The sequence below is a fragment of the Poecilia reticulata genome, chromosome 2 (assembly GCF_904066995.2).
Source record: "Poecilia reticulata chromosome 2, P_reticulata-male-v2, whole genome shotgun sequence".
Taxonomy (NCBI): Eukaryota; Metazoa; Chordata; class Actinopteri; order Cyprinodontiformes; family Poeciliidae; genus Poecilia; species Poecilia reticulata.
The window spans coordinates 44940807-44952895 of record NC_088831.1 but is presented as its reverse complement, the minus strand read 5'-3'; the positions used below and the strand labels follow the sequence as shown (position 1 = coordinate 44952895).

General features: G+C 45.7%; 1 protein-coding gene across 15 annotated transcripts in view; it reads left to right on the top strand.

Moving 5' to 3' along the window:
• The window catches only part of tns1b (tensin 1b), a 126660-nt gene that overhangs the window by 18109 nt on the left and 96462 nt on the right, over positions 1–12089 (top strand). For 2 of the 15 annotated variants that reach the window (XM_081604726.1, XM_081604723.1), the window contains exon 1: positions 7078–7268. The exons of 12 other annotated variants lie outside the window; for them this stretch is intronic. In XM_081604726.1, the coding sequence (XP_081460852.1) occupies positions 7203–7268 (66 nt within the window). In that variant the 5' untranslated portion in view covers positions 7078–7202. Of the gene's footprint in view, positions 1–7077; positions 7269–12089 lie in introns of those variants that run through there. One more of the 15 variants, XM_081604737.1, reaches the window with a different exon arrangement.

The window sequence follows — 12089 nt, the reverse complement described above, 5'->3', positions numbered from 1 at the left end:
GAGTAAAAATCCGTTGAAGATGTTAAACTGTCATCATTTTAATGACGCTGATCTTCTGCCCTGGCTGAAGTATTTGCCTCTCTGTGGTTTTTTTCCTTCTTTTCTTGCTTTCCAGCTGCAAATGTTTGTTTTGTTGAGATTTTAACGTGACAAACTTTTCAGAGAAATCTGAAAAGTGTGGTGTGCATTTATATTGAGCTCATAAATAAAATCCAGTGCATCAAGCTGCCTTCGGTTGATCCAGATGTTCTGGTTCTGGCCTCAGAGAAAAGTGTTTCACAGTGGGAAGGTTCTGTTCTGCTTCTGAAACCCGGTCCAGCCGTGAATCCTCAGGCGTCTGTCACTGCTTGAACTTGGACTCCAGAGTCTGTAGAAAAGTCAGTAGCTGAGGGGAAAAGCAGCCAAACAAGCTGAAAACCAAAATGTCTGCTTTCTGTGGACGCTGACTTTAGTGTTAGCTGCTACATGTTTAGCATTGAAATGCTATTCTAGGCTAGCATCGCTTCGCTGAGAGGTTTTTAGAACAGTGTTGGTCTTTTCCAGTGTCCAATCAGATCAGTTTGAAGCAGAAATGAACCCTTGGTTGGCTGAGAGAAGCGGCTGCTGTTAGCAGATGATAGAGGGTGTTGGCGGATGTTGGCGAGTGTTGGCGAGTGTTAGCGGATGTTAGCAGGTGTTAGCGGATGTTAGCAGGTGTTAGCAGGTGTTAGCCGATGTTGGCGAGTGTTGGCGAGTGTTAGCGGATGTTAGCAGGTGTTAGCAGGTGTTAGCGAATGTTAGCGGATGTAGCTGTGCATCCGATTTACTGCCATACCCAAAACGTGTTCAAACGTGTTCTAGCTAGAGATTAACCGATCTGATATTAATATCTGCATTGGTCCCGATATTGACAATAATTTGGATATCTGTGACGATTTATTCAGTCTAGTTCTATGCTTTATTATTTATTTTACCTTAATTAAACTTTCTGAACCATTTGAAAGAAGATATGTTTGTGCAGTTAAATTTTGTTACTTTATTCCTTTCTTTTTTTTACAGTGGCCGATATTCTCCTGATTCCACTGACTGAATAAATTATTTTTGTTTTTACATGTTTGGCCAAACTTAGAAAACTAGATTTAATTGTTCTGTAATGTTACCAAATTAATTGATTACTTTTATGTCTGTATTTGAAAAAAAGGAAACGTTTTAAATCAGTTCGGTTGTTTTTCTGTATCAATCGATACTCAGATATCGGTATCGGTATCGGAAGTGAAAAATCTGGATCGGTGCATCTTCAGTTCCAGCTCTGGAATCTTGTATGTAAAAAATGTTTTAAAATTAAACGTATCAAATATTTTCTCAGAAGGTTGATCCGGTTGGTTGTGGGTTCGGTCAGAAGGCGGTTCTGTATCATTTGTTCTGGTTCCAGGCGGGTTGGACCGGTTCCAGATTGAAACGCTCCTTCGTTTCCCCGCGCAGTGCAGACGCCCCACTGCCCCCCAGCCTTTTCTCATCACTCTAAGTGCCTGGCTCCATCTCAGGCGGCGCTGCCCGACCCAACCCGCCCCGCCCATTTATGTCCTTAATGCCGCTGCATCCAGAGACGAACGGCTTGTTGGATGGAGGGATGCTGCAGGACAAGAGACGTGATTTTCCTTTAATTGGATGGAAAGCGTCCTGTTTTCGTCCCCGGTGAGACGAGCGGAGCCGGACGGGTCCAGGACGGGTCCAGGACGGGTCCAGGACGGGATGGGAGGATTTCACTGGTGTCTCCACATTGTCTTCAGTTGGGCGAAATTGTTCTTCCTCTGCATCTTTCCGTTTTGGAGGCTGCGGAGCAGCAGCAGCCAGGTACAGCGGAGCAGCGCTGAGAGGCTGAAGGACGGAAATAATTTCATTTTTATCTTCAGTTTGTTCACATTTCTGTTTTCTAAAAGCAGCTAGAAAACGTCGAGCCTCTCAATGGAGCAACAGTTGCTTCTCTGAGGTCATCGCTAATGTCTTTCCACCCTGACGCTGTGCTAACACACACACACACATGCACACACACACACACACACACTTATGCAGACTGGAAATCTGCCTGGAGTATTGGGAATAATGATGCAGGGTTCACTTCCTGTCTTGTTCTTGCTGAATATTGTGAGAATTTTGCTCATTTTGAACTTCAGCATCTTAAAAATTCAGCTCAGTATCGTCTACTAAATATCACATCCAAGCGGTTCTGTTCCTGCAGCTGACAGGAACTCAGTGTTTCGGTTGTTTTTCAGTTTTCTGGAAGTTTGATCCAGATTTGTGGTGCATAGAAGCTGAATGCTGCTTCTCCAGGTTTGATTCTGGTTCTGATGGAGAGCAGAACCAGAACCAGAAGAGCTGAGAGGTCTGGAAGGTTGCTATGACAACAGCAGATCCTGGAAATGTTCTTCAGCTGATAGAGGGCCGGCTCTATGTGAAGGTTAAGGTCAAAGTTCAGCCTGATCTCTGGTCTCCAGCTCTAGATTTATTTCACTTAGCTAGGCTACTTAGCGGAAGCAGAAGCTAATGCTAAATCTCTACCATCAGTATCATGCCTGCCCTTGAGCAGCGATTTAATTTGGACATAAACATGCTCCATAACCCCTTTAGGTTCTGTGTTTATGTCTATATCTGGCTCTCTACTGTCTGCCTTTTGTTTTTTTCTTGTATGAAATATCCATCCATCCATTTCCTTACACCCTTTTCCCTCAGTGGGGTCAGGAGGTGCTGGTGCCTCTCCAGCTGGCGTGCCAGGCGAGAGGCGGGGTCACCTGGACAGGTCGCCAGTCTGTCGCAGGGCAACACAGAGACACACAGGACACACACACTCACACCTATGGACAATTTGGAGAGGCCAATTAACCTGACAGTCATGTTTTTGGACTGTGGGAGGAAACCAGAGTACCTGGAGAAAACCCACCATGCACAGGGAGAACATGGAGACTCCATGCAGAAAGACCGGGAATCGAACTTCTTGCTGCAAGGCAACAGCTCTACCAACTGCGCCACTGTGCAGCCCCTTGTATGAAATAGTTTTTGAGAAAAAAAGTGAAAACACGAGGAGAGGAAACAGAACCGCTGTCCATATCACCTTCAAAATAAGAGCATGAATATTTGAAGAATTCAGTCGATAAATATCGAATGTTGATATTTATTCATCTGAAAGTTTACAGAACAGCCAAATAAATTAGTTGTTTAGAATTTTTATGGAAAAATGTAGGTGGAGTTAAGTTGGCTAAAGCGCTAACAGATTAGCAGATTAATGTATCAGTGAACTTGCTATGGAGGATCGCACAGAGGAAGATGAGGCACCAGACCAACGATGAAGACGATGATGCAGGAATTCATGCAAAAGGAGCCCCAACCAAACATCATATAGATAGATAAATCTTTATTGTCATTGTCACAAGAACAACGAAATTTAAAAAGTGCCGTAAGTCAGTGCATATGCTAAAAAAAAGAAAAAAAACTTGTGTCACACTTTACATATACTGTAAGAAATACATAACAAGTAGGTGATAAAATAAAATAAAAATATCAAAGTGAACAGAATTCACAGAAACCAAATATTTCTCTTTAAAATGTCCTTTCTATTGATTTGACATATTTGTGGGTCATAAATAATCAACATTACTAGAAATTGCGGCTTGAAACAGTTCAGTCTACGTCCCTGATTTCAGAAAGGGAAACTTGTCTTTTATTTCCATCCACTTCATAAAGAACATTTCACTTCTCTCCTGTTTGTAGTTTCCTGCTCTGGTTGGTTTCCCTTCATGCTGTGGCTGCAGGCGGCCTGCAGGGGGCGGCGTTGAGCTCTGAGCTGGTTGGCTCAGAGCTCAACGCCGTTTCAGCACATGTGAGCTGAGGGGGGCATTGTTTCAGCAGAGGGGAGTCAGAGCGGGGCCGGGTGTGTCCCTGGGGGGGAGCGGGGTGGGGAGGTTCTTCCTCTCCGTGTCAACAACCCCCCTCCGACACGCCCCCCTCTGTCATCACTGCTTCCTGTTTCTGCTGCTCTCTGGGCTCATTTTGCCTCGTGGCCACCAGAGGGCGCTGCAGGCACGGCTGGGAACAGCCTGAGGTCCTGCTGAGCTCGTCTTCATCGTCTTCCTCTTCATGACGGCCTCCAGATTCTGTTTGTCACCGTGGTAACTAAAGCTGGTACCAAGGCCTGCTGGGAAATAAAGATTCTCCATGAGGATCATCATCAGGAGGAAATCTGAAATGTTCTGGTATACGGCTTTGTTCATTTATCGCTGTTGGTTGTTTTTCTTCCACTCAACTTTCCATTAGAATTGGAGTCCTGCTTCTGCTTTCTAACTCTCTCTCGACCCGTTTAGCTGTTTCTCTCCTAGATGAAGCCACTAAAGGAGCTGCTACTACCGTTAACTTTTTACAGTAACAGTATTTATGGTTTCATCCAATTCTCACACAAATTTTTATCAACCTTTTAAAATGTCGTAAAAATGCAAATTATCTGTGTTTCCATGAACTGGTTCAGGGAATCAAACCGGCTTTGTAAAGCATGATGTCATCATGTTGACGCTACGCATGGCTGGAGTAAACAGGAAGTAGAGGATGCTAACTCGCATGTAGCTCGAGGTTTGGTGCCTCTGGTAAGGCACCGAGCCACCAGTGGATGGCAGCGTTGAGTCAATGCGACATGTTTCCATCGTCACTTTAACTCTATTGTTCAAGAAAAGACAAAAACTTTTTGTAAAACTTTTTGGAAAATTTAGAAATTTATTCTGAATTTTTCCGTTTCTGTCCAGCTTTTCTGATGCGATACTTCGTAAAAAGTCAATGGAGTCACGACTTTAGGAAGTTCTCCTGGTTCAGTTCTTCTGTTTCCTCAGGCCAGGCTGCTTTTTCTGGTTCTGGTTCTGGTTCTGGTTCTGCTGGAGGTTTCTTCCTGTTAACGGGGAGTTTTTCCTCTCCACTGTCACCACATGCTGTGCAGGAACAGGTTAGCGATCGGCTAGTTGGTTCCAGTTATCGGAATCTGTTTTCATTTTATTTTATTTTACCGTACGTCAGTGTTGTATGGAAAGCCAATTTAACATAAAATCAGCTTTTACTCCAGAAATCTGAACCTGTTTTATGAACAGACATATTAGTCTGAAGATTTTTGAATTGATGAGTTAAAACAGTATTGAATTTTTCCCTTTGGGAATCAATATACTATTTTTCAGTTGAATTGATATTAAATAAATTATGCCAGATTTATCATTAAGTTGTCTTCAATTATAAATATCTACAATTAATTACTGACTTTCTGAAACATATTCCAGGTATTAACAACTAAATTATAACTAGTCATGAAGTAAATTTAAGAAGTTTTACTTTTACTTTTATTTCTAATTAAAGATGTATTAAAGATATATATGAGATTTTGAGCAAAATATGACTAAAACTAAATTTCTAGATTTCTACAACTGTTAGTTTGACTCCAAATGAATTAGAGATATAATGAAGTTTTTTTTCATCCAGATTATTTTTTTATTGTGTATATTTTATCAACATTTTGACCAGTCAGGATGACATCACTGATATCTTTAATAATTATTCTGTCAAGTTGTCGTTTCTCTGAGCTTCATGCTAATAACATTAGCTCATTAGCACCTGGATGCTAACTCCTCAGTTTCAGTTTTTATTTTGCTTTAACTTCAGCATCGAAGTTGAATTTGATTTAATTCAACTTCGAATGGACCGGACTGGATGCGCCTCGATTTGAGAGATGCCAGACGGACTGGACTTTCTGTGTAGTCGTCATGGAAACGTATAGAAATAAAAACCAAACAGGATGAGGGTTTTTCTGGGCGTCTCAGTGCGGAGCTGAGGAAATGCCAGCAGATTAACGCTGTGTGTGTGTGTGTGTGTGTGTGTGTGTGTGTGTGTGTGTGTGTGTGTGTGTGTGTGTGTGTGTGTGTGTGTTTCTGGGTGTGTCTGGCTCTGTGTGTTTGAACAGTGTGTGAGAAACTGGCAGACCTGTATACAACACAGCGGCTGATTGTGAACCTGAGAGGGTGTGTGTTTACGGCGACGGAGGGTGTGTGTTTACGGCGACGGAGGGTGTGTGTTTACGGCGAACACCGAGCATGCTGGGAAAACCTCCGACTGGATGGAGAACATCTGGGAACGTCAGTCTATCTCCAATTTAAAAAAAACTAAAATTATTGATCACTTTTCTCATTTTTTCATCTTAGAACCAAGAACTTTTCTGTATTTTATGAACCTGAACTGAAGTAAAAAAAAAATTATTCAGGATTGTTACCATTTTTTACAAATAAAATCTGAAAAGTGCGGTGTGCACCAACCTCCTCTGGTCTTCTAGTTTAGGTTCCACTTGTTTTGAACAGACTGAAGGTGAAGCTTAGACTGGACTTTGACTAGGCCATTCTAGCCCATAAATCAGCTTTGATCTGAACCATAACATCTCAACTCTTCCTCTCCTGATTTAACTCTGTACGTCCACAGCATTGTGCTGCCACCACCGTGTCTCACCATCCTCTCATTTTTTCATTAGATTCTCACACCTTTTTTTTTTTTTTTACATATTTTTTTCCTGTATTGGTTTTGCTGAAATTTGGAACGTTTTTATCCAGATCTACATTTGAAGCGGTACTGTATGTAAACTTATGGACCGGACTGGATGAGAACCTGATTTTCCCTCCTGCACATATTAGATGTTGCTACTTGAGTTTTTCTATCCTGAATTTGTTTTTGTTGAAAGTTTTAATCGCTCTAAATTAAAGTTTTAAGTTTTTTTGTTTTTAATGCAGATTTTCCAACCAGGTCCGAGATCCTAAATGTGGCGGCTGCATTTCCTGTTGTCAGGGGAAACGTGTGTGTTCATCTGAAGGGCAGACGGAGGCAGAGCTGATGAAATATTAAAAAGGACGCAGAAACAGGAGGGGGAGGGGGAGAGGCGGGGTGCAGAGGGGAGGGGGGGGTATGAATGAAATTAAAAGCAGTGAGAGTTGGAGGTCTGGAGAGAGAGAGGGAGAAATGGGCGAGCGGAGCACCCCCTCCCCCAGCCGAACCCCCAGCTGGAGGAGAAACGCTTTGTGAAAGTTTCCCTCAGAGCGACGGAGCGGCTCAGAGAGGCAGCCTGGTTCTGATCCGGAGCGGACAGCGGAGCACGGTGGGGTCCAGAGGGGTCATGACCTTCCTGCTGCCGGCGGCCGGGCTCACCCTGAGGAAGCGTCATGCCGTCCGTCTCCCTCAGCCTGCCTGCGGCTCGGACCTGGGTCTGCCTGTCCTGCATGTTCTGGGTGAGATCCGTCAGAACCGAGGCTGAGCGGCGCCGCCGGGTCAGGAGATGCTCTGGGTGGTCCGACGTGTCGGGGGGCGGGGTGCGGGCCCGGCTGCGTGGGGCCCCGGCGGTGTGGGGACTCTGAAATGAACTGCTGCTTGCTGCTCAGGGGGAAAGTTTAGGATTCATTGAGTGGTTCTGGTGGTTTGGTTCTGATTTGGCTCAGAACGTTTGTTGAGTTTGGGTCGTGATTAGTCGTGTGAATCTTTTACTATCTCATGTTGTTATTCTGAGTTTTGGTTATGATTGTTTCTGCTCCAGTCTGAACGACAGCTGGAGACTGTAAAGCACTTTTCATGTTTATTGAGCTTTAAAGGGCAGTTTTATGTTTAAGTAACTATATTAGTAATTATTACGCTTGTATAACATTATGCTGTTATAAAAATGCCATATAAAATATATTTAAATATATTTAAGTCATATAAAATATGACTTAAAAGAACGTTTACTTTGTAATCTTAACACCTTGAAATTGGGCCTCTGTCTCTTTAAGGAGCTCCTGCTCTTCCTGAAGCTCCGCCTCCAGGAAGTCGTCCAACATGGCTCCTCTATTAACCCTTTAACGTTTTTACCAGCGTTGCTCTGAGCAGCAGCTCCTGTAATGAGCTCAGCAGCTGTTTGCTAATTGCTGCTGGCTAGTCTGAAGGAGCAGAGAGGGGGAGGAGCTTCGCCTCGAAGGTGGAGCCAGGTGCACTCACGCATTTTCACAGCTGAATGGTTGCCAAGGAGATGAAAGTATTTCTGAAACACAAAGGAATGGCCCTTTGAATGGCGTGCTCCGGTCCGGTCCGGTCCGGCCCGTGCTCTGGTCCAGTCCGGTCCGGCCCGTGCTCCTGTCCTGTCCAGCCTATGCTCCGGTCCGGTCCGGCCCGTGCTCCGGTCCGGTCCAGTCCGGCCCGTGCTCCGGTCTGGTCCAGTCCGGCCCGTGCTCCAGTCCTGTCCAGCCTATGTTCCGGTCCGTTCCGGTCCGGTCCGTGTTCCGGTCCGGTCCAGTCCGGCCCGTGCTCCGGTCTGGTCCAGTCCGGCCCGTGCTCCAGTCCGGCCCAGCCTATGCTCCGGTCCAGTCCTGTCCGGTCCGGCCCGTGCTCCGGTCCGGTCCGTTCCGGCCAATGCTCCAGTCTGGTCCAGCCTGTGCTCCGGTCCAGTCCGGTCCAGCCTATGCTCCGGTCCAGTCCGGTCCGGCCCGTGCTCCGGTCAGGTCTGGTCCAGTCCGGCCCGTGCTCCAGTCCGGCCCAGCCTATGCTCCGGTCCAGTCCTGTCCGGTCCGGCCCGTGCTCCGGTCCGGTCCGTTCCGGCCAATGCTCCAGTCTGGTCCAGCCTGTGCTCCGGTCCAGTCCGGTCCAGCCTATGCTCCGGTCCAGTCCGGTCCGGCCCGTGCTCCGGTCAGGTCTGGTCCAGTCCGGCCCGTGCTCCAGTCTGGCCCAGCCTATGCTCCGGTCCGGCCCGTGCTCCGGCCCGGTCCAGTCCGGCCCGTGCTCCCCGTGTTTGGACCTCCCTCTGACATTCCGTCCTTGGCGCTGCGTTTGTGCGGGTGTGAAGCGGCGTTCCCGTCGCTGATCGCCGCTCTGAGATGAAAGCGGTCGGGTCTGAATGGACCTTTTCAGATCCGTCCCTCCTCATCGGGCCGCTCTCCTCCGGGACCCGACCGCACCGCCGGCGCCCGGCGGGGGGCCGGATAATCTCACTGAGCTCTTCATCAGTTAATTACCATTCTTCCTTTTGAGGAACGGGGGGCGATGCGGAGGGGGGGGGGGTCCGGGTCGTAAAGGAGCTCAAAGCCCCCCAGCTAAGCCGCGGGTCACTGATTGACTGGATCAGAGCAGGGCGACAAAGCGGGCTCACTTAAAGGGGCGAGGTTCAATCTGAGCCCCGTGTGGAAGGCAGAGCTTTGTGTGAAGCCTCTTTAATTTGGACCCCCCCCTCAGCCTCCCGACGCTCCGGATCGTTTAATATCTCTGATTTAAAATCCTTTCTCAACTTAATCCTCAGCTGTTTGCTTCCAGCTTCATTTCCAAACACGATTCTACGTTTTCCAGGAACTTCTGGTTTTCTGTTTGAGCCGGAAAACGGTTCTCATCCTAAACTGGAACTTTGTTTGGCCTAATTTCTGCAGAATAAACAGAAAAAGTGAGACTCGGGGTTGAAACGAACCCCAGGAAGGTTCGGGTGGGGAGTTGTTCTCGCTGAGCGTTTTAATGAATAATCGTCTTCAGCTCATAGTTTCTGTTCACAGTGGGATCCTAATGATGAACGTCTGTAGAAATGGAATAAATCCTTCATTTAAAATCACATTTGGTGGCTTTGAGCCGATTGTTCTGAGTAGATCAGCTCAGTACGTCGAGTCACAGCCTTCATCGCCGTGACCTTTCACCCCACAAAGGACCTCCCTGAATGTTGAAAGCCTCCATTAGGACCATAAAACACTGAAAGAGGACAATTAACAAGCTGCAGGTCAGGGAATTTCAATAAACTCGGGTTAGTAGTTTAACATATAAACTGCTAAAACTATAAATATGTTTAGAACTGCAAGTGGACTTTATTAAATAGTTTAACACTGTGAATGTAATAATAGTTTCTTTGTCTGAAACTAAACTATGAGTGAGTTTTATATCATCTTAAATGTTTCACTGGAACCAGATTATTATCAGGCCTGAGTTTGGTGTTTCATCGTTGTATTTCATGATTCTGAGGTTTGGAGCTCATGTTGCTGCTAACTCCTTCACTGCGAGGATGAAAGTCTGGGTTCCCCGTCCAGGAAACGGACCTCAAAGACCCAGACGGGCTGGAGGGTCAGCAGGAAGGATGCTCCCGGATGAACGCCGATTCCTCCTCCAGCAGAAAGAAAATCCAGAGGAAAGTCCTGGGAACTTGAAGGACGCAGGAAATGAAGCCAAGACGCTTGGGGCAAACAGTCGGCGCAAAATAAACACGAAGCCTTCAGAGGAGAGCTTCACCCACCAAACACACTGAATAATTAATGAAGGCCAAAACGGAGTCCAGAGATTTGATCAGGTTTCTCAGAGATGACCTCGGAATGAACCCAGAGTTTTTAAAGGTGTTAACATTCAGGAGTCGTCCTTATTCCGGATCAGATTGGTGCCGAGCGGCTGGGAAAGGTGTCAAAAACGGCTGCTGGTGATCAGAGGCGTGGATCCGATCCGTCTGAGCTCAGCATCGTCAGCGATGGGATTGAAATCACTTTTTCTTTTTAAATCCCAGCTTTACCTAGTGAGGGACTGAAGGTGACTTACTGTCACAAGCTGACCGTTACGGCTCTCACATGATGCTCCATGTGATTTACATGAAAGTGTTTATTTAAAATTTAATGGACATGCAGACAGAAAAGAAAACATGTGGAGAAATGGAAGGAGGAGAGAAAGTCATGAGGAAACAGAAGTCTGCAGAAAGAGAGGAGCACAAATAGGATAAGGTGATTTTCTGACCGCATTGAAATGAGTTTATTTTGAAAAGCTGCGATCATGTGATCCACAACTGGATGTTACTGCTGGTGGAAAAGACGAAGAAGACGACAGGAAGTAGGAGGAGGAGGATTTTTAATGACTTTTTGTTTGAACAAACTCAGTCGTGTGACTTAAATTGCGTTTCTCAGTTAACAGAAACATCACAATTGTAAAATCGTTTTTTTTTTCATTAGTGAAATATTGACACTTTTGGGGCCGTTTGCAATGGAAGCAGGTTGTGACAGTTTCCAGCTTCCTGTTGTCATCAGGACGTCTCTCCCTGCTCCTTTCCCAGCTCCAGCCTCCTTTAAATCCTCTTTTCTTCCAGTCTGGAGTTATTTTGATCCCAGCCTGTCGTAAGACGAGCGTTTTAACTCCAACATCGGACCCATCTGGTTGCATCGTGGCGATCGGTGATTTTTCTAATCTGTGGCTGGTTTCATGTGTGAAACGTGTGAAGCAGCAGAATAAAGGGAGGTTAACGCTTCGCTCCACTGATTTATGCAACTTGTGGAGCTTTGTTTGGTCCCCCCACCACCAGCAGACCCCCAGCTTTGTGTTCGCTCCACTGGACACATTCGTCTCAACCCTCCGGAATCAAACCGTGCGTCACTTCCACCGTTATCCTGTCAGAAACATTTATAATCCTTTTTACTCCTATTTTAATGAAATAGTTAGGCTTTTTGACCTCCTTTCTCAACTCAGGTGAACATAAAGGTTGTGTAATTTTATAGTTTGTTGCGTAAGAAGAGCCTAATCGCCCTCATTCTCAGCTCCACATGGTTTCATTGTCCTCTGAAAACCAGACCTGGTCATTGACCCTTTGACCTCTTGCAAGGTCCACAGACATACCTGATTTAAACCCGTGTGGATGGCCCATCATGGACGACATGATGGTGGTGTTAGTAACACACCTGCTATCAGTTTACCTGAACTATTCAGAACACCAAACTCCCTTTAAAGACAGAATATCAGAGATTTCTCATGAAGAACAACCTGAAAATCCAAAATGGCGTCCGTCCCAGATTAGCTGCTGTTTGTAGCTACAGTGCTGGATTGAGTAACATGCTGAGTAATGGATGGGTGTTAGCTTGTTTTGCTAGCAGCAGTTAGCATGCAGTGAGCACTTCCACACTGTTTTGTTTTCCTTGTTTTTAGTCCTCAGATGTGTCATGACCTTAGTTCACCTTAAGCCTTTGCTATCACAGTTAGCATGTGACCAAAAGCTAATTATGATTTAGATTCATTTAAAAAGCCCACAAATTATTTTTTGCCTTCTGTAATCTAAAATATTTTAGAAGTTATGGGGAAATAATTTA